The sequence below is a fragment of the Hakea prostrata genome, chromosome 7, assembly GCF_041222555.1.
Source record: "Hakea prostrata isolate BN-2017 chromosome 7, UWA_Hpros_2, whole genome shotgun sequence".
Lineage (NCBI taxonomy): Eukaryota > Viridiplantae > Streptophyta > Magnoliopsida > Proteales > Proteaceae > Hakea > Hakea prostrata.
The window spans coordinates 18,020,126-18,042,200 of NC_142606.1; the positions used below are offsets into that span (position 1 = coordinate 18,020,126).

General features: G+C 36.8%; 1 protein-coding gene across 1 annotated transcript; it reads right to left on the minus strand.

Moving 5' to 3' along the window:
- Nucleotides 1–1,591: 1,591 nt before the first annotated feature.
- On the minus strand, nt 1,592–21,121 carry LOC149010227 (Actin binding Calponin homology (CH) domain-containing protein). The gene is made up of 14 exons (XM_089161054.1): nt 20,635–21,121; nt 20,346–20,516; nt 19,954–20,195; nt 19,632–19,803; nt 19,072–19,110; nt 18,772–18,840; nt 18,570–18,686; nt 15,954–16,165; nt 12,164–12,319; nt 11,887–12,086; nt 11,510–11,667; nt 2,995–3,091; nt 2,224–2,315; nt 1,592–2,126 (listed from the first exon to the last, which is right to left on the minus strand). Exons 1-14 carry the CDS (start codon nt 20,719–20,721, stop codon nt 1,959–1,961), a joined length of 1,980 nt encoding a protein of 659 aa, XP_089017180.1. The 5' UTR covers nt 20,722–21,121; the 3' UTR covers nt 1,592–1,958.
- Nucleotides 21,122–22,075: the final 954 nt, after the last annotated feature.

Consider the following 22,075-nt stretch of genomic DNA (forward strand, 5'->3'; position numbering starts at 1 on the left):
CTACTGTGTCTACTTGGGCCCTAACTTGATCTCTTGGAGTTCCAAGAAACAACCCACTGTCCGCTCCTCTACAGAATTTGAGTACAAAGGAGTTGTTAATGCTACCATTGAACTGATATGGTTACGTCAGCTACTGCTTGAACTTGGGGTTGTCACTTTTGCACCAACTATGTACTGCGATAATATTGGAGCTACTTACCTTACTGCTAATCCGGTCTTTCATGCACGAACCAAACACATCAAGATTGACTATCATTTTGTTTATGAACAAGTCGCCACCAAAAATCTTTCAATCCGATTCGTTCCCACAAGAGACCAAATCGCAGACATTCTCACCAAAGGCTTATCTGCTCCAAGATTCAAATTTTTAAAGTCCAAGCTCACTGTCTGTTCTCAACCAATGACCTTGCGGGGGAGTGTAAAGGATAAGTCTTTAAATTCAAATTTAAATTCAAATCCACCGTAACTAGCTCTATCCTCGATTGATCTTATCTCCAACCAGTCAAGAAGAGTTTGAGTTATAGTTAAAGTATCAACAAGTTGTAGAGTTTGATTGTAAACAAGTTGTAATTCAAATTCAAATATTTGAATTGTAATTCACATAATATTAATATACATCTCCTACTCACTAATATGAGTGTGGAAGAATTCTCTCTCAAACGAAATTCTAACTCACCTATTTTTCATTTGATTTTTGCCAAAGTGACATAGGACCTCTACAGGCTCTGGGGGCAATATCCCCACACCCTCGTGTCCATTGGCGACAGAATGCAAAGCATAAGCCATACTCAACATAATTGTACAATGAATTGTAGATTTTAGTACTTCTTTTCCAAATTTTCAGTTTTGCCTGCATATAGCCGGGCATGTGCCAATCAAAAACTTTAGATTAAGTGATGTTTTATGCCAAAATAATGATCACAGTGTGTTTATTGGCCTCAAATTAGAATGTACAACAAAATTCAAGCCAAAACGACCTTAAATACCACTTGAAACAAAGGATCAAATTTTCATCAACACCTTGCCAAAAGTAGCCAACACGCCGGCAAAATGTCACCGTGTCATTTGGTGTTGACAGCCAGCAACACCCAACATTTCGCCACACGTGGAACCTTGTTCACAAGTTTGTAGGGTATTCCCCACTCTTCTTTTTTAATTGGAAGCAAGTCATTTTAAGTTATACATAGCAAATTACCAAAATGGGAAAATATTGCAACCCAATATATACACCTGTTTGATTTGGATTTTTCACATTTATAATAATGAACCTAGTCCACACTCCAACACTCTGCATATGCTGATCCCTGCCTTTGGAATTAATAATATCATTATTATTACACAGACAAGAAAAGAAGAAAAATAATCTGATATTGATAAAGTTATGATTTTGGTCCTATTTCTTATTCTCCTTCCCTTTATCATGATACGCTAGTAGTCAAACACTTCTCACCCGAAGGTTTTTTCTGGGTAGAACTCATCCCAGGTTCATAGATGATAATGAAGTTGAGAACCCAACTTTGATACTTTTTATCTGTTTACTGTCATTCCGAATTTCAACAACAATTCTGACCTTGTCAATATGTTTGAGGACAAGTGAGCCAATGCAGCCCAAAGATAGAGTCCCTACAAAATTAAATCTCTGTAGTTCTCATTGCTCATACAAGGTGCATAAAACATTTCCATTTAACCAAAACAGGATTTGAGGTTTTATATTTACAATGTCATGTACTCTGGCTACACAATAGTGTTTGTTGATACCTTCCACAACTACCAAAAGGAAGAAAAAACAATCTACAACACCAAGATACAATGAATAAAAGCTTTATAACTGTTCAATAGAAGCACTACAAGAAGTAGACCCAAAGTTGAGAGGGAAAATTTTTCACCAAGCCCAAAATGGACAAAGTTTCTTCAATGTTTAATTTCAGTAAGGAATCACCTAGTAACCAATTTCCATTCTATTCCGTCGAGCTCTCTGATGCTGTGTCATCTGTGGTTGAGTTTGACATGGTCTCCAATGAGTTCCCATTTTCATTATATGAAACTTGTTGTCTCTCTTCAACAGGTTGTTTCAAGTACCAATACATAATGCTTGCTGTCAAAGTTAAGATCATCTTCTGGTTCACCTAGAGGAACAAGCCAACATATTAAGTTTCAAAAGAGAATTCTTCAACCAAATAGCAGACAAGGTAATGGCAGAAGTAAGAAAGATAGAATATTCACCTCCGTTATATCTTCTGGAAGCAGAAAAATGGAGCATCCTAGCTTCCTCGCGATACTGATAATATATGTTGCATTCATCGTCTTCTCCTCATCTGCATTTTTGCATCATAAGCATCAGTTTCTCCAAACTAAACATTTACTAATCATGCACGTTTTGCAGCCAACTTGAAGGACTTGACCATCAGACATGTTTACATCTAAGATTAGTTTTGTTACCAAGATAGTTCAGTTCATAGTTTCACAACTATATGCAGAAAAACATTAAAAGGCAAAAGTTTCCTTGTTCATCTGCTTAGGAAGAGGGGAACATGCAGTAACTACTACTATTGTATCACATTGACAAACTGATGTGGTTATTCTGACTGATGTATAGAGAGGCCATGGTCTGGACATGTTGAAAACTTCATAGTTTCATTCGATGAAAATACTCTCCTATGTATTGGGATAGATTCCATGTATGTCCATATATGCTTACTGGTGCTCAGACCATACTGTGCACTCTCTGATGGTTCTCATTCTCCAAATCTCTACTTATTAATTAGAAAACTCATTTTGGGATGATTTTTGATATTTGAATAGGGAACCTTCCAATCTACCCATCTAAAATATTTGGTCTCCATCTGCTAACGATAGTGCATAAATCCAACAACCAATGCTAGTACAAAAATGATAAGTCCAACAAGATAATCACAAAGATAAACACTCACAACTCCTGGACTTTGAGGAAATTTTCTCTACTGGTCAAAATTTAAAAATACAACAAAAGTTTACCATTTTTCCCTTTTGTAACGAGTCTCCAATTAACAACTCTCGGTTCTACAGCAGTAAGCAATTCAAGGAAAAAAATGCCATCTGACAATCTTTTATCCTGCAGACATTAGATCATAGTTAACAAAACTTCTCATCAGGCAATTACACATCAAGATTGAATGTGAAGTTCAGCCCCAATTTTCTGAAGTATAAGAATAGTAAAGCCTTAAGGAAAATTCCAACCCCTATAGGAAGATCTTACTGTATTAAATAAAATTGCAAAAGAAAATTCTACTTGAAAAGGATCAAGACAAGTTCGATAGATAGAATTAGAGAAGCAGTTGAATGAAGAGTGTTCAAGAATATATGAACATCGATCTTAAAAATGAATGATTTGGGAAGTGTTTAGTCCATTTGTTGAAGGTGCACCAGTGAACACAAAGATCTTCTTGACAATGTCTTTTGGAAAAAAGGTGTTAAGAAAATCAGTTTCCAAGCCTGATCAAGTAAATCTAATACACAGATTGCATACAAAGAAGTTTGTAAACTTACTATCATCAATTGTACTTCAAGGATACAGAAAATTCTGAGACATAAATGAACCCAAAAAAGTCAAAAGACGATTTTGGGGCATTCAAGAAGATAAAGTTCTAAGACAGGGTAGTGTTTAATGTAATACGAAGTGGAATGAAAATCAATTATGCAAGAAAACAATTTAAAATAGTCAAGGTTTTACTAGGAGATATGATCTTCACTAAGGTTAGTTGAAATGCAAAAGTGACGCAAAATCACCTACAATGCTGCATTTTTCTTGTTCCAAGACCCTATAATAATTCATATTTTCCTTGAATTTTGAATGGATATTCTTTGCTCACCTCACACTTCCAAACCAAAAATTCATCTCAAAGTTTTTTTTTGCCCACCTCACTTCCACTAAAATATTCCTCTTCACTTGAATTCTAACTAAACATAACCTTGATAAATTTACTTATTCAAGTTATAGAGGCCATCGAGTTTGGGCAATACGTGCATGCATGCTTTGTTCAATTGTTTACAGCAACAAGAAACCAATTTCTTAGCAAAAATTATCTCAGTGCATTATGCACCAGAAACAGCAAATTCTGGAGGGGAAGTGTAAGCATCCTTAAACCCTGCTTCACAGAAGAGGCTGTTTCCCAGTTTCAAACCCACAACAAACAGGTTGCAATAGCACAATTTAACTGTTGCACCAAGACTGGCCACTATTTGGTTGTTTATTGCAACAAGAAAACAACTTCTTAGCATCCATATATGGATAAACTTTTACTATTATATAAAATGATAAACATTACTTGACCCCCCCCCCCCCCACAAAACAAAATAAAGAAACCAAAGTCCATCCATCCTCTGAACCTACGCAATTCAATATCAGATATGCCCCTCAAGCTGTAGGACTGATCTCTTGCAAAGACAAAAATGAAGCATCAATCACATTGGCATTAAGTGTGGATTTGTTGAAAACATATACTGAGGTTTTCTAATTAGAATAGGATTATGTTGCCTAATAAGTCTAGAGTTTTATTTCTATTTGTTTTATATTTCCTTTTCTTACTTAGTATAGGGCTTAACTAGGTTGTAAGTTTGTAACTATAAATACCCTATAGGGGTCTTGTGAATAATATACTTCGATGAGCAATTCTTCACATTACAACATGGTATCAAGAGCCTAATATTTGATTAGGGAAGAGGGAACTAGAGAAACTTTCTTTCTCTTGATTTCCCTCGTTGCCACTGCCACTGCGGATATCCTCTCGCAGCCGCTGCCGTTATCCTCTCGCAGCCGCTGCTGTTATCCTCACTACCGCTGCCGCTGCCGCTACCGATCTCTTGATTTCACTCGCTTCTGCTGCTGCTGCTGCCGATATGGGGACTTTATCATAAAATCGAAACTTTTCAGGGACTTTTTTGTAACTCCGAAAATTCTCAGGGACTTTTTCATAAATCCAAAAAGTTTCAGGGACTTTTTCGAAAATCCAAAAAAAATTGAATGATTTCTTCTTGCGATTGCTGATCCCATATCTCCTTATCTGGTACATTTGAAGAGTCTCCTATGTCTTCTATTCATAGGGATCGTGATTTCTCTCCACTTCAGATAACTACTGTGAAACTTAATGGGACGAATTATCTTAGATGGTCTCGTTCAATTTCTCTTGCTGTTGGTGCTCGTGGTCTTACTGGCCATCTTGATGGGACTTCTGTTAAACCTTCCACACCTGGTCAACAACTTTATAAGTGGTATACAGATGAATGCTTAGTCATGGGTTTTCTTCTCAACTCCATTGAATCAAGCATAGCAGAGAGTTATCTCCTCCTTCTTGATGCGGCAACCAAGGAACAAAGTTTCGCCCAGTTCGCCGAGTTTGCTATCGGGCGAACCAGGCGAAAGGGCGAAATATCGCTGAGATTTCGACGATATTTCGCCCCCCCCAGTTCGGTATATTTCACCACATGTGATAAATATGTGGTAAATTTGAATTATTTCCTATAAATATTTCCACTTAAATTCTCTTGTCTAGCCACAATTAATATGTTACCTTCTGAGGCCTAAATCATTCGGACATAATTGGAATGATTATCCTTTCACTCTGAAGATTCTATTACAAAATCCCTTCATAATTTAAATCGTTTCCATAAATTATTTCATGTATATACTCTTCCCTAACTACATTTGGCATGTTGACTTTTGAAGACTAAATCACTAAAGCATTCGGACATAATTGGAATGATTACCCTTTCACTCTTGAAGATTCTATTACAAAATCTCTCATAATTTAAATTGTTTCCATAAATTATTTCATGTAAATACTCTTTCCTAACCACATTTGGCATGTTGACCTTTGATGACTAAATCACTAGAATATAATTGGTAAGATTGCTAATTAATTTTAAAGATTTTGCAATAAAATGTCTTCCTAATTTGAATTATTTCCATAAATTATTCTATGTAGATTCTCTCTTCCTAATTACATTTACCACATTACCTTTTGAGTCTTGAATCATTGGGATAGAATTGGTAAGATTGTGCATTGATCCTAAAAAATTTGTTGTTGAATCGCGAGAAAAATCGCCTAAAAATGCAAGAAATAGCATAAAAACCGGAAAAATATATGAAAATATCAATATTTTGGAATACATCGCGATATATCGCAATAAATGGCGAGATATCGCCGAGAAATAGGCGATATCTCGCATATGTCGGTTTCATCGGGGTTTCGGTTTCGCCCCATGCCGATATCACCGAATTTCGGCGATATTTTGTTCCATGGCGGCAACTATTTGGAAAGTTGCTAAAGATACATACTCCAGAGTTGACAATGATGCACAATGCTTTGAAATTAAACGAAAAATCAATCAATTACAGCAGAAGGACCTTACTATTTCTCAGTACTATAATATTTTTCGGGGATATTACTAGACTTTATATTTCTATGGGTAGTTAACACCAAAGAATCCTGAAGATGCTATTGCCTATCAACAATGGGAAGATAAACAGAGAGTTTATGATTTTTTGGCAGGATTGAATATAAAATTTGATCAAATTCGCGCACAGATCCTTTATAGAGAGCATTTCCCTTCTCTGGCTCAAGCCTATGCCATGGTAGATATCGAGGACAGTCGAAGGACAGCGATGGTACCAAGGTTATTAAAGCGGCAAAGCGACCAAAGCGATTGGGGATCCATCTTGGCGTTTAGGCGACTAAGCGGCGCTTAGGCGGCAATAAAGCGACAAAAGCGGTTTAGTCAAACTTTTTAATATAACTACTTTTTAATACAAATATTTTTTATAATAAACTAAAGTCCTAAACAAACATTCAACAATCACATTCATAAAAATAAAAATAAAAAAACATTCAAGAATCACAATTATGAAAAATTATCCAAAAAAAGATTAAAAACATAATATCATCTCATCAAGCATCATAAGATTCATAACAATAATTATGTAGTATGTACTATATTAGTAATCAATGTGAAAAATGAATATGAAAGTAGTAATTTTACATTCTTACTTACCTCTATGATAGTGTAATGCCAAATAAGTGTCTTGTAGTCTTGTGCATACATCAGTAATTAGAATTGATGTATCCATTTTTCCCTTTTTTTAACCAAACCAAGGCCGACATGATAAATTAATAGATCTCATTATTCCGATTTCCAAGTCATTGTTTATTTAATGATTCATTGATTATCAATGTTGAATATGGCTCATGCTTCACATTCTGTTGCTGACAAGCACTTTAGGCCTCGAAGTTCATTTGCAAATTGGGCCTTCATTCTGAAATGGCTCACATATTTAAATTTATATACGGCATTGTAGAATAAATTATGATTTAAAATAATAATAATAATATGCACAAATTACAAAATGTAAAAAAAAAAAAAAAACGGTTACTTTAGCATCTAGGCGGCAATATGGCGCAAAAGGTGGCAAAACAGTAGTGCCCAAGCAAAAAAGCGGCAAGAAATCAGCCCGTTAGATAAGCGGCAACAATTTAAGCGGTTCAAAAACCGCTTTGCCTCCTAGGCGGCCGCTTAGGCGCGCCTAGGCGGACGCTTTGATAACCATGGATGGTACACACTCAGACATCTGATAAATCTACATTGGTGGCTGGTTATGGCAATAATAAATCTAGTTCTAGTAATTTTCGCCCTCCAGTAAAGTGCAAGTATTGTGGAAAAGAGCGTCATACAAAGGACAAGTGTTGGAAGTTGCATAGACGTCCAACAAATTCCCATGGAGGAGGTAGAAATGGAATCAAGGACAACAATCAAACATCTGCAAATTAAGCCAATTCCGACACCCTAAGTACTCCAACACCTCTTTCCTCAGATGAGCTCCAGCACCTTCGCCAATTGATGTCTAGACTTGACTCATCTTCTCCAGTACCTACTTCCAGTGCGAGTATAGCCTCTGTCATTGTTCCCTCTGTTGATCCACAATTCCCCATAGGTTTTTTTGGTTGTCACAATGTCAATTTGACTTATCCCTCCTGGGTAATCGACTCTGGGGCAACCGACCATATGACAGGGTCATCTACTTTGTTTCATACTTATTCATCTGTCCCTATTGCTCAAGTCGTTCGAACGGCTGATGGGTCTCTCTCCCCTATCTCTGAGAAAGGATCTATTATCTGTTCGCCTTCTCTTACCTTATCTAATGTCATGCATTGTTCCTAAGTTTTCGGCTAATCTTTTATCTATTAGTAGCCTTACTCTTGATATGAATTGCAAAATAACTTTTTTTTTCTTCTCATTGTATGCTTCAGGACCTGGAAACGGGGGTTACAATTGGCAGTGGTAGACAGAAAGGGGGTTCTACTTAATGGATGGGTCCCCATCAGCTCTTTCTATGGTCTCTAGTTCCACCTCTCCTGCACTTTTTACCTTATTGCAGTGGCATAGTCGTCTTGGCCACGTTCCTTTACCTATTTTGTCCAAATTATTTCCTTATCTGATTAAAAGGTGTAATTTGAATGATTTTTATTGTGAGGCATGTATTTTGGCCAAACTGACCAGGCATGTTTATCCTATTTATAATCGTAGTAAAATTTCTTTTTTAGTCATTCACTCTAATGTGTGGGGTCCTTTTCCGACCGTGTCTGTATCTGGTCATAGATGGTTTGTTACCTTTATTGACTGTTGTACTAGGACCACATGGGTTTACTTACTTCACCAAAAAAGTGACGTTTTCTTGTGCTTTCAAAATTTTCATAATATGATTAGGACTCAGTTTGGGGCGACAATCAAAATCCTTCGTACGGATAACGGACTTAGGGGGCACATTCCCTTCCTACTTAGCAAATCATGGCATCATACACCAACCTAGTTGCATCGACACTCCACCTCAAAATGGGGTTGTCGAACTCAAGAATAGACATCTACTTGAGTAGCACGTTCCCTCATATTTTCTATGCATGTGCCTCCTCAGTTTTGGGGTGAAGCCGTTCTTACTGCGGCATATCTAATTAACCAAATGCCTTCTCGAGTCTTAGACCAACGCTGTCCCCTTAAAGTTCTTTTAGGGACAACAGCCTTTACAGTCTCACTTAAGGTTTTTGGATGTGTTGCCTTTGTCCGAAACCACCATGTTCATGAAAAGTTAGATCCTCGTGGGTTAAAGTGCATTTTCTTGGGTTATCCTCCTACACAGAAGGGGTATAAGTGTTATCATCCTAGTTTTCGTCGTTTTTTCGTCTCTATGGATGTTGTATTCCAGGAACAAATTCCTTATTTTTCCCCTACACCTCTTCAGGGGGAGAGTTTTAGTGAAGAGGTTCCAGTGTTGATTCTTCCTTTTGATATTTCTCCGAGATTCCTACCAGATGATCCTCCTTTGGAAGATGGAATGACCAGACAGGAACAGTTGATGGATGATATACAGGGGGAGACTAGACCTCTGAAGACCTATTAAAGAAAGCAACAAGTGACCCCTTCTGAACCAAGCTAGTCAAAAGCTTTGGTTCCTGGCCCTAAACAATCCGTTCCTCCAGGTGAGTCTGTCTTTGACCCTTTCTCTAATCCTACTTTGGACTTACCAATTACATTAAGAAAGCAGCCTCGAACTTGCACCACACATCATATTTCCAATTATGTTTCATATCAGTCACTATCTCCAGAATTTCAAAGTTTTATTTCCTCTTTGTCCGCTACTTCTATTCCTAATGGCAGGAGACATTATCTCACTCAAACTGGAAAGAAGCTATGGATGAGGAAATGCAAGCTCTGGAAAAAAACAAAACGTTGGACTTGGTGACTTTGCCCATAAGAAAATAGATTGTTGGGTGCAAATGGGTGTTTGTGATCAAGTACAAGGTAGATGGGACTATTGAAAGGTACAAGGCAAGATTTGTGGCCAAAGGTTTCACTCAGACTTATGGCGTTGACTACCCGGAGACATTTTCCCCTATTGCCAAGATGAACACAGTTTGTACTATTATTTCATGTGCAATTAATAAAGGGTGGAGTTTACAATAATTAGATGTGAAGAATGCTTTTTTGCATGGAGAACTCCAAGAAGAGGTATATATGGATATACCACCGGGTATTCTACTACCAGAGACTAATATTAGGTGTGCAAGTTAAAGAGGGCTTTATATGGGTTGAAGCAATCTCTAAGAGCGTGGTTTGGAAGGTTCCATAAGGCAATGATATCTAATGGCTATAAGCAGAGCAATGCAGACCACACTTTGTTTATTAAAAGAGATGGTTGCCACACTACTATACTTTTAGTATATGTGGATGATATTGTGATCACAAGCAGTAGTGAAGATAAGATTTCAACATTAAAGACTTTTTTGGAAACTGAATTTGAGATCAAAGACATAGGAAAACTAAGATATTTCCTAGGTTTAGAGTTGGCATATTCTACTAGCGGTGTATCTCTATCCTAGAGGAAGTATACATTAGATCTTCTTAAGGAAACTGGAATGCTATGATGTAAGTCTGCTGAAACTCCTATTGAGCCTAACCTACACTTGAAGGCAAAGGAAGGAGAATCAATTGACAAGATAAGGTATAAAAAATTAGTGGGAAAGTTGATCTATCTATCTCACACTAAACCTGATATCACATTTGCAATTAGTATTATTAGCCAGTATATGCATGATCCCCATTCCTCACATTTGGATACAGTATATCGGATCTTAAGATACTTTAAGACTACTCCAGGAAAAAGAATTTTAATTTCAGCTCATGGACATTTAAAGATTAAGGCATATACAAATGCAGATTGGGCAGGATGTCCAGATGATAGGAGGTCTACTTCCGGGTATTGTGTGTATGTGGGAGGTAACCTTGTGACTTGGAGAAGCAAAAAACGGGTTGTGGTTGCGCGGTCCAGTGCCGAGGCCGAGTTTAGGGCGATTGCTCAAGCATTTGTGAGGTACTATAGCTTAAAGGGTTACTTCAAAAGGTTGGGATAGATTTGGAGGTTCCTATACAGTTATACTCAGATAGTAAGTCAACAATCAGCATAGCTCATAACCCAGTACAGCATGATAGGACTAAGCATGTGGAGATTGACAGACATTTCATCAAAGAAAAGGTTGAGGCTAGGCTGATCCATATCACCTTTGTTACTTCAAACGAGCAACGGGATGATGTGCTCACAAAGAGCTTGAGCATAAAGATATTCAATTACATTATGAGCAAGTTAGGCATGATAAATATTTATGCTCAAACTTGAGGGGGAGTGTTGAAAACATGAACTGAGTTTTTCTAATTAGAATAGGATTATGTTTCTTAATAAGTCTAAAGTTTTATTTCTATTTGTTTTATATTTCCTTTTCCTACTTAGTATAGGGCTTAACTAGGTTTGTAACTATAAATACCCTATTGGGGTCTTATGAATAATATACTTTGATGAACAATTCTTCACATTACAACAAGATTACCTGCTTGAGTCTCAATGAAACCAAAAATGCCACCACGGCTCATTGTCTAGCAACCTTACAACAAGTGAAAAGAAAGAAAGAAAGAAAAAAAGGGGTTACAATACCTTAAAACTAGTCATTTGACTATGCCTCCCTGCATCCCTAACCTTTTTGTTAGCCCATTCTAGAATATCAGCATCTGTGATCTCTTTCTCATGAGAATGGAATCTCAAGTTCTTTAGAAGCTGGAGGATGTTGAACCGCATTAATTGCCACAAGAAAGCTGCAGAAAACAATAACATCGGGTTGAATACCAACGCAGTATTATTCCAATTAAGATGAAAATCAAATGCTTCAAAGAATTTGCCATTGTCAACAGTTCAATCCTAAAGAATCAGGGAGAATCATGAAACATAGCTTCAAAACAAACAGAAGCAGTTCAGAGACTCCAACAAGATATTAGAGATAACACAAAGTGTTCATTTGAGATCTATGTGCAGACCTAATATTAGCTTCTTATTCCCTTGCACAATATCATTCCCAGCAATGTTGACCAAGGAAAACTTCAATTTTCTCCCAATCTTCAGAGCTTGGTTGCAGTTTTCTAATTTCCTGAATGGCATTTTAATTGGAGGTTTGGTTGCAATCTTCCAATTAACTATCCCTGGTGACACCTTGTCCAGAGCTTCTAGGAGTACCCATCTGCAGACAAAGATATTGAGAAACCATGCATACCATGGAAAAAAAAATACTCTAGGTAGTGAACATTAATGACTTACCCATTTCTAACATCTTCAAATACATTGTTAATATATGTTGAATTTCCAAGACTATTGATCCAAAGGCGAAATGACGTTTCTTCTCTAGAGACTTGTGCATCATCAGGTGAAGTTTCAACATAGGATATTTGCTTTTTCTGTGATGACAGACCATTCCTAGAAAGAATAAACCATAAGCTTCAAAACAAGCTGAAATTCACCTCATTGTCATTAATAAATCGCATTCTAGCTTTCTTTTTATTTCCATTTTTTGAGGGTGGGGGTGGGGGCAGTTGGGGGAAAGGAGCATACCAAAAAAAAAATTAAAGTTCGGTGAATAAACCTGATACATTTAGTGCATTCCCAACAACGAAAAAGAGATGAATTTCTTTCGTTTCTCTTGCGAAATGGCAGGACTAATTCAAATTCCTTTTCAACATAAATAATAAAAGGAAAACAAAAGATGCATGAAGGGGAACTAGATTGTAGAACTAGCTTAATGGTTAACAAACAAAAGGGTGTACCGATGCAGTTATACACCAGGCTCACACCGCTACAGGCTCTAGGGAGGGTCACACAATGCACATAGCTTTACCCCCACTTTCATAGAGTGGTTGTTTCCAGACTTGAACCCATGAACAGCTACATGATGGGAAAACATTACCATTGCACGAAGCTTAATGGTTAACCACTCTGCAGAAGCACAATACAATAAGGATATGGCTGCTAAGTTGATTGAATTAACTGTGAACTATTAGCCAGTCATGAATCATGCGTTTTGGAGAATACACTGATTAGGGACATTCACAGTCATTGTTTAAGAATCTAGATAAGATGTTGGACAGCTCTAGCATGATAGTCAAAAATCAAACTAGTCAAACCATCTGGTATGGTACAAACTATCTGATAGGCTGATTGATAAAATTATTTTTGGAGCAAAGTTGCATTTTGTACAAAGGAATCACACTGACATTTTCTTGGGCTGCAATATTCTTACCCTTGTCTCGTGTTCGTTTATCTGTACATGGTAAGGGAGAATGAGCTACACTAGCCTACTGAATATTATAACACAACCATGCTACAGTAAAAAAACATAACATGCATATATTCATCATAATAGGTTATTCAATCTCATTGAAAACACATATTATGGAAAATATTTCTCTTCAAATCCTTTCATTTCAGGTCCTCTTTCAATTATAGTCATACGCCTAAGCAAGTCCTTAGACGATGTACATCAATGTATACCACCGAAGTGACTTCAATCTTACCACCAAGTAGCTTCAATTTGCCACCATAGTGGCTTCAGTCTACCACTGAAGTGGCTTCAATCTCAAGGCACGAGGCCATGTACACCTCGTAGACTGCTACCATCAGCTTAGACTCAGTCTTTCCACTTTACAGTCTAGCCACAAGGGTTGTGTTTATCAACATGATATATTTATTCCATTCATTCTTGCATTTATAAAACATCCTCTTATAAATATTCTCTTGTCATTATATTTGAAACAAGTACGTGTTTCAAATAAAAATGCAGTCATCATGAATAAATAAAAATCTTTTGTTAAATTACTTTGTGCAATCATAAACATAAAAATGGTGTCATTACATAATCCATTAAAAATCTCATCATATGGTAACATCATACACAGCCATTATCTGTATTATAACACACTAACACTCACCTCATACGTTACAAGCATGCAACATAAGTTGAATTATAATCACCTATCTTCCCAATCGAAAATCCTCTCTTTGAAAACAAGTGATTTCTGACTACTCTAGAGGATGTTCTATCTCAGAGGTGTTCTCGATACCTTCATAGTTATATTTTATCCTTCCTAAGATTCAACTCATTGGTCTAAAGGTAGGGCTCTTGGGGTTTTCAAAACCAAGTCTAGAGCGGAAAACTGGACACAAAACCGAGCTATATTGGGAACAAACCATGAACGGCAGCAACGTGCAGCATGCCACTCTTGGCTCTGTTGCACTGGTTTCCGTTGTTTTCATTGAGTATTTACCGGGTAACTCCTTGAGTCACATCCCTAGGTTAAGATATGCCAAAATCTAGGGTCCAACTCGACCCTTGGGCACCTCTAAACATTTCTTTCAATATGCATATATCATTCTAACCAGAAAATCTTAAAATCTCCTTTATTCGTATTCATCTAGTCTTCGGCCGATTCCCTAATAAAACCCTATCTTTGAAACTTAGTCTAAACATATATCTCATAACCTAACATATTAAGGAAACCCAAGAAAGAGTTAAAGAAGTAGCCCTTTACCTTAAGGTGCTAGAGGAGAAATCGGATCCGACCTTCGGTAGCTTCCTCTCTCTCATCCAAGAGCATGAAAAATGCTCTTTCAAACCTCATCCTCTATTTATAATGGTAAGGATCCCTCATATAAACATGTATTTTATATATTTATTTATTAAATATAATATATTAATTAATTGTTATAATCATTACCTCACCTCCAAATCCCTCTTTACCTTCCACCTAATCCTTTGAGGTGGAGGGTTAGCAAATAAAGGAGGGAGGTGGGAGGTGTCACCTCCTCCTCCACCTTATGACTCATCACATCCATTATTATAATACTATAATATTATATCATATAATACTATATTATTTGCATACCTCATCTTACACACTCACACACACACACACACACACACACACACATATATAGGCATACCTAAATATATCATACCTATGATTAGATATCTAGTGGGCCTCCCTAATGGGCTTGCAAACCCACTTCCATCTCTTGCTTGGGGCCCACCTAGAGATCCAATTATTGGTACATTTGGGTCCAGAAAATCACGCTGAGTATTTCCTTATCTTCAGTTCAGTCTAATTCCACTGTATGCGGCTGCAGGTCTTACAAGCAATATTGGATTTTGACCAAAACACGGATTTGGAGTCCAATCCTACTTTCAATTGTCCTTTAACTACACCAAAGTCCTCTCGTAAACTATCAAACAAATCATCCTAACACATGGTCCAACCATCAATAATCATTTAATAATCTTGGGTATAGAATCGTTCCAGCACAGTGTTAAAATAATAATATAATAAGATGTGGGGCATCACTTAATATACACAAGTGATAAATTAATAAAGGGAGAGGATCTCCTACACTTCCCACATGCAGTTTCATGCCATGGGGAGGAGGGATATTAATGAAACATGAAATAAGGGAAGGACAAATTAGACATTTCTTTAATCTGATTCTTGGGAGGGGTGTCAGCATGCCATTTTGCTAAAGAACTGGCATTTTGGCTATTTTTTGCCTATTGAAAGAATCACTTTCATGACACTTTTTCCTACCTCATTACTACTGAAGTTGGGAAATCCCCAAGTACTATATACACAAACAAAGAAACAGCTAAATGAGCAATAGAAAACATGTCAGAAAAAGGACAACAGATTTATAATTTGCGAACATATGTAACATGGCAGCAAAGGTTGTACTTGGTGTGTTGGTCAAGTGCTTAGTTGGTGATGCTTGGTCACAGGTTCAAGTCTTGGAAACACATTTTGGAAACAGGGGTAAGGGTGCATGCGTTTGACCCTCCCCAGACAGGAGCTGGGTGCACTAGGCATGAAAAATGCTTAGGAAAAAGACATTTGGGTGATCTGCAATCATCTCGTCCTACAATGCATAATCTTGCTCTTCCTTTCTGAATAGTATGTATTTTCTTATGAACTTGTCAGTAATTCAATGCATGAATTATCTTCATTCATAAAAGTATAACATTAGCATAAGGGGGTACAGATGCTCCCGAATGGGTCATGAGCCCGCTTACCTGAGCTGAAAAATATGTGCAACAAAAGCTAAGTTAAGATTTGGAGAACCATCTACAATGTCTTTAGGGGTTAAGTATCTCTTGCAACCCATTCTATCTGCATGTTCAAGGATTAATTTTGCCTTCTGTAAGGGATCATTCACTGATAATATAGATGGATTACTGTGCTCTGGTGCCAGAACATTTAGCAGGCAGGTATAAGCCTCTCCATCCTGTAAATTTAGAACATTGTTAGCCCAAAATTTTCTACTAGATACATAAATTTCATATGACAAAATTTTATCAATTGAATGACATTCTCAATCAAAGGAAATATAGATAAGAAAAGATTAACAACTTAGTAATCATAAAACTCCAGAAGCTATGCAGTAGATAATGATATTTAGTACGGAGCAAGTAGCATTCAAATTCTCAAGCAGAATTCTTTCTGAAGGTACAGATAGAAAGGAAACTGGAAGCACAGTGGGAAAAGAATAGCCCATATGCTATCGAAGCCCTCCCTTATATAACTTAAACAATATCCTAGGACACACTGTATACATTAATACAGAAAGAAAATAGCAACTAAATAACTAATCCAGCTTGAACTATAAAGGAAATAAGTCAACAACAATTAAACAACTAATATAACTATAACCATAAAGGAAATAACAGGTAAACAACTAATCTGGCTGTAACTTGAACACTATTTGTTATAGTTTGCTCATTTAATAGGGGTACTTCAGTCTTAGTTTAGGTTCATCTCAGCTTAACTTGTCATTTCCCATTTCAGCTAATTAACCTTTGACTTCCCCATGACGGTATTTGTAATTTATGGGCGACTCACTGTTTCCAATTTTGGCTCTCTTTCAAGCATTTCTCTCTCTTCCTCCTCTTTTTCTTCCCTCTTCATTTTCTTTAACGTTCTCCTCACTTGTTCTTTACTCTCTCTTGGTCCTCAGTTTCTAACTGCATCCCCAAAATACCATTGACCATACACCATGGCATCATAACACTGGTGGTATGCTTTAACAGGTATCAATCAATATTAGAGCGATGCTGAAGTATCCAGGTGTCATTATTATAGCTTTGTAATCCCGTTATCCTCTTAACTGTGGACATAGCTGTCGTTCATCCATACTTTTAACATTAATTGTCATGGTTAATAATCTTAAACAACGTAGAACTATAATAGTTTCAAAGCTGCAATAGAATCCAACTTCCATCTATTGCTGTTCGAAGGTGTCGGAAAAATGACAATTAATAATGCTAAACAACATGAAATTGTAATAGGTTTAAAGCTGCAACTGAAAGAGTAGACAAAAGACTGATACAGAGTAGAAATAAAAATGGTAAGCCTCGGCACATGGTTAAGTTGCATTTTTGTATTTTGCAGCCCTGTTTTGGTTGCCCTAGGTACTGGTTTTTTCTCCTGGGGCCTAGGCTCTCCCCTTGTACATTCTCCCTCCCCTTTGAGGCTTTTTGGCAATGATACTCTATATTCATCCCATGGAAGAAAATTCGATCGAAATGGTCGAAATTTCGACCGAAATGCCTGCAAAAATCCAAATCGAAACGAAATGTAATAGTAGGCACGAAATGTATCCATATCGTTTCGTATCGACCGAAATTTCGACCATTTCGACCGAAATTTCGACCATTTCGACCAAAATTTCGACATATCAGCATTCCAACTTGTTTTTCCTTAGCTTTTGTTGATTTCTATCCCATTTTCACCTAATTTTCACTACTCCTTTGCCTTCAAACACCACTTTTGCTCATTTTTTGCCTCCAAACACCTCCTACGCCACAACAACTACAAAGGAAACTCCAGCAACAATAGAATATGAAGCATGAGCCACACCCAACAGTTCCAAACTTCCCCTTTTTTTATTTTTGTTTTGTTCATGCCTTAAATGATCTTGTATTGCCTTGAAATTAATATATGTTTAGCCTAGGACTATGATCTATAATTGTGTTTTGTTAAACTTATCTTTTTATTATTTGCTACTATTTTTTCATTTTTTTATTTTAATAATTATTTTCTAAAATTATGTATTTTTATTTTATGTATATATGATATATAGGCTTTAGCTTAATATATTTGAGACACCATCACTTGATCTAGTCGGTCATTTTATTTTGTTGACTTGTTGTATATGTAACCATTCTACCAAACAATTCATGTATGTTGTTGATTCTATGCATGTATGCAATACAATCGGAACCAGTCATTTGTTAGTATACTTGAATGATAAATTTTCAATAGTTTTGTTTTTTACAAAATACTAGTTCCATTGTGTTTATTATGCTTGAAATAGGTAGTATACAAGAATCCAAATCATTTTGAGTCCATATGAGGCCCGAAATTGAAGTTCCAATTTTCAGAAAAAGTATCCAGTTTCGATCGAAATTTCGACCGAAACGTCGAAATTTCGGCCTTTTGCAAGGTCGAAATTCCTGTTTCGGTCGAATTTTCTTCCTTGATTCATCCAAAAAGAAGGGGGGAAAAAGAAAAAAAAAGGAGTTGCCTTATTGCAACCGCTGTTCAAATTTCAATACTCGGAGACAATGTATCCATGATGCAAGCAGAAACATGAGGGCAAAATTTATCCTTCACCGACTCAGATCACCTACCTTAACATCAGAAGAGAAGTTTGTAATGGTTTTCCTATAGCCTCCTTTCTTCAGCTGAAAGTTCATCCACCTGAGTAGAATCTTCTCTGGTGCTAAACTCATCAGCTCCTCTACATCCTGTTGATAATTAATACAAAGTTACAACTCATATGGAGAGAACTGTAACTTACAATTTACAACTGCTAAAGAAATGACAACTCACTTTACTATCATCAACTAGTTCCATCAACTCAGGTGTTTTCTTCAAATTGAGGTCCGCTAATAGTTGAATCTGAGATTGAAGCAGTAAAGGTCATACTCATAATGCAATACATATATGTGAGGTGAGTTATTTTTTTAATGAGTTATTTGTGAAGTGAGTTGTTGAGCTTTCAAACTTCATGCCTCTAAACTCCAAAGATTTTGGTGCAAATATCATAGAATAGATTTTACCAAGGACCTCTACAGACTAAAATTGTCATGCATCAAAATGATTGCCTTGCAGCTGACCAGAACATAGTACCTTAATAATTTGAGAAATCACCCCAAGCACAAGATGACGCTGAAATCATAACAGAATAGGAAATTAGTCTCTACAGATAACTAGGAGCAGTAGATAAAGAACTACAAAAACTAAATGTGCAGAGGAAGTGACTGCAATTTAGACAACTCGAAAAGTTCAAATAAAATGCCTGAATATAAACTCGACTTTCTGTTGAGAGGCAATGTTGGAGAAGAATGAAAAGAAATAAAAGTCGAAGAAAGCAGATGAAATCTAATGTATCTGCACCACAATGTCATTGGTAGACTACCCACATAACTGGGATGAAATCATTAGTATCATTTGAAGCTTAGAGACTCAAACTAAAACATGTCCAGTATAAATTTAATCCTGTAGATGTTACTTTGCCAGGTAAAGATCTCAAGAGATAAAATTAGATTCATCAATATACAATGCAAGGCAAAATTGGCAAAGTTATCATTATATAGGAGGATTATTAGTAAAGATAAATAAACAAATTTAAGAAAACAGGCTTAACCCATCTCAGAAAAAATAAAATTACAAATAGAGAATGCATTTACCCTTCCTTCAATGAAGTCCTGGGTCCCAATATTAACTACCGTACAACCAATGGCCTTAGCAGAGTTGAGGCATAGTGTATGGTTCTCATTCCTTTCCCACGGATTGAGTGAACTCTTTGTATTAATGGCTCGCTCATCAATAGTCCCTGGGACTGCCACATTGATAAGCTTACTGCATCAAAGCACAAGCATCTAATTTTATTAAACTAAGTCCAAGGAGAAAAGAATCATCTCTAAGTCCAAATTCAACACAACCACCACAAAAATATTATCATTAAAAAGATAAAATAAAATAATAAAAAAGTGTTTACAGTGGAATTACCATAAAAGAACACCATCCTTTGCAATTTCAAAGAGATCATTAGTGGAAGGATCTATGGGAAGATATCTCTTCAAGAACTCGTCTTGTCCAAGATAGTTGTTAATATGTGACACATATGACGCTTTCTCAGATTCACTGATGGTGTGAAGCAACGTAGTTGTAGCAGCCTTGAGAAATGCAGATGAGTTTTTAGTGACACTGCCCGTTCTAGCATTCGCATATGCTTGCATCTTGAGATAAACCTGCAACCATTAACCATCGAACTACCCATATAAGCTCAGACATTCAAGTAAAACCGAAAGAAGACGAAGACAGAAAAATTACATTTCGCACATGTACGGATTTCACAGTTTGAAACTGGCAGACCCAAAAATCCAATTTAAAGAACTAACCTGGAGGAAGACTTCAAAATCGACTTCCTGGTCCATGTTCCCGTAGGACTCTAAAAGAAATGAAGCCCTCTCTTCCTCAGTCAGATGATCCCCAACAACTTTTAGTTTCGACATCCTTGAAGGTAAATCACCAAAAATCACTCGACCGAGTTCACTCCTTATGGAAAGGAACTAAAGAACAATCGCCATTGTTGAACGTTCAAAGTATGATAAACATCATCGTCAGTAAGCAAGATTCAATGATATCACGATTTAGAAAGAAATATAGGATTTTGAAACATTTACTCACATGGGTCTTCAAGCTGCGAAGCTCCACCTGAGTAAACTGATTTTGAAGCCATGGATCTGAAACGAGGATTCCCACGTACCCAGCCATCTCTGCAAGTGATTATTCTGAAAAAAGATTTGTTGGGTTTTCAAAGAAACAGAGTTAAAAATTGTGGGTTTTGATTTTGAGTCTCAGTCTCACTCTGTTTCTCTCCCAGTCTTCTTCTAGATGGGACGGATGGCCTGGTTTGATAGCATTTGAGTTGTACAAGGCTGGAATTTGAAATGTGAATTTGAACTTAAAATAACATATATCAGTAATGATGCTACAGTCCCTTCCCCTGCCTCTCATAATTACTAAAACCAAAGCATTTGTTTATGAATTTCTTTAAACTGTCTAAATGAAATCAAACTGTTAGATTGATTAGAGTGGATGAAATCCTTTCACTTTAAAAGTGAAAATTTACATTGTTAGATTGGAATCCATTCAACTAAAAGAGTCTCCTAGATCCTAGGGATAATTTGCTAAGAATACAAGCTGTAGAGAACTTTCCTGTGTCAAGTCACTTTTGTAAACATGATAGATAGTTATTTCTTCTTGCTTTGTATGTAACTCTTTAACCTTTTCTCTTTGCCCTTTTCCAGAGAGACAACTTTTATGGTGAAGCTGCATTTGGCACCCACACTGTTCTTTATGAGAAATTTCCTTCCATGTATTTGTTAGGGCTACATCAATTTTGGCAGTGCCTTTATATCCTTTTTGCTCTCCAAGTTATCAATAATCAGTAAACCTAATTTTATGAAAAGGGATATGGGTGTCAGTATTTAAAATTTGAATTAAGAAGAAAGGGGGATACAAGCGCCATTATTTGAATTGTGGAGGACTTGGAGGGAGGGAAAAAGTTTGGAAAGTGAAAGGAGTGGGTGGGGAGAAACGTGAGATGGACAGAGGGTGGGAAGAAGTAGCGTGGGGGTGGGCCCACTGGGCCTAAGTTATGGGCTGAAAAACAAGGGGTAGGCCCAATCCAAGGTTGTTTGCTTGGTTGATTAGTCAGAATTAGGGGTTGGGGTCAACGGTTACTTGTAAAATAATTGAAGGATGTTCCCCAGCATTCCTGGCGGTCTTTATGCCTTAAAAAGGCTATTTAGCACAACCATCATTAGCCCTTGCTAATGATGTTGTTGTTACATATGGGAAAAAGAAAAGGAAAAAATCTCGTCCATACATGAAACCTGTGCTCCTATTCTTCAATTCCACTTGGAGTATTTCTTCTTTCACCATTTCCTTTTTGTGGGTTTAGAGGTGGGTCTTCTCTTCTTCTTTTTTTTATAGTAATGAAGTCCAATTTATTAAGACGACTGAGCCGAGGTTATAGAGTTACATAAATTCTGCAACCAAGGAGTGAATAAAGGCCATTGAGTCGTAGTCGAAACCGACAAAGCCCTCCTTGCTAGGTGGTCTG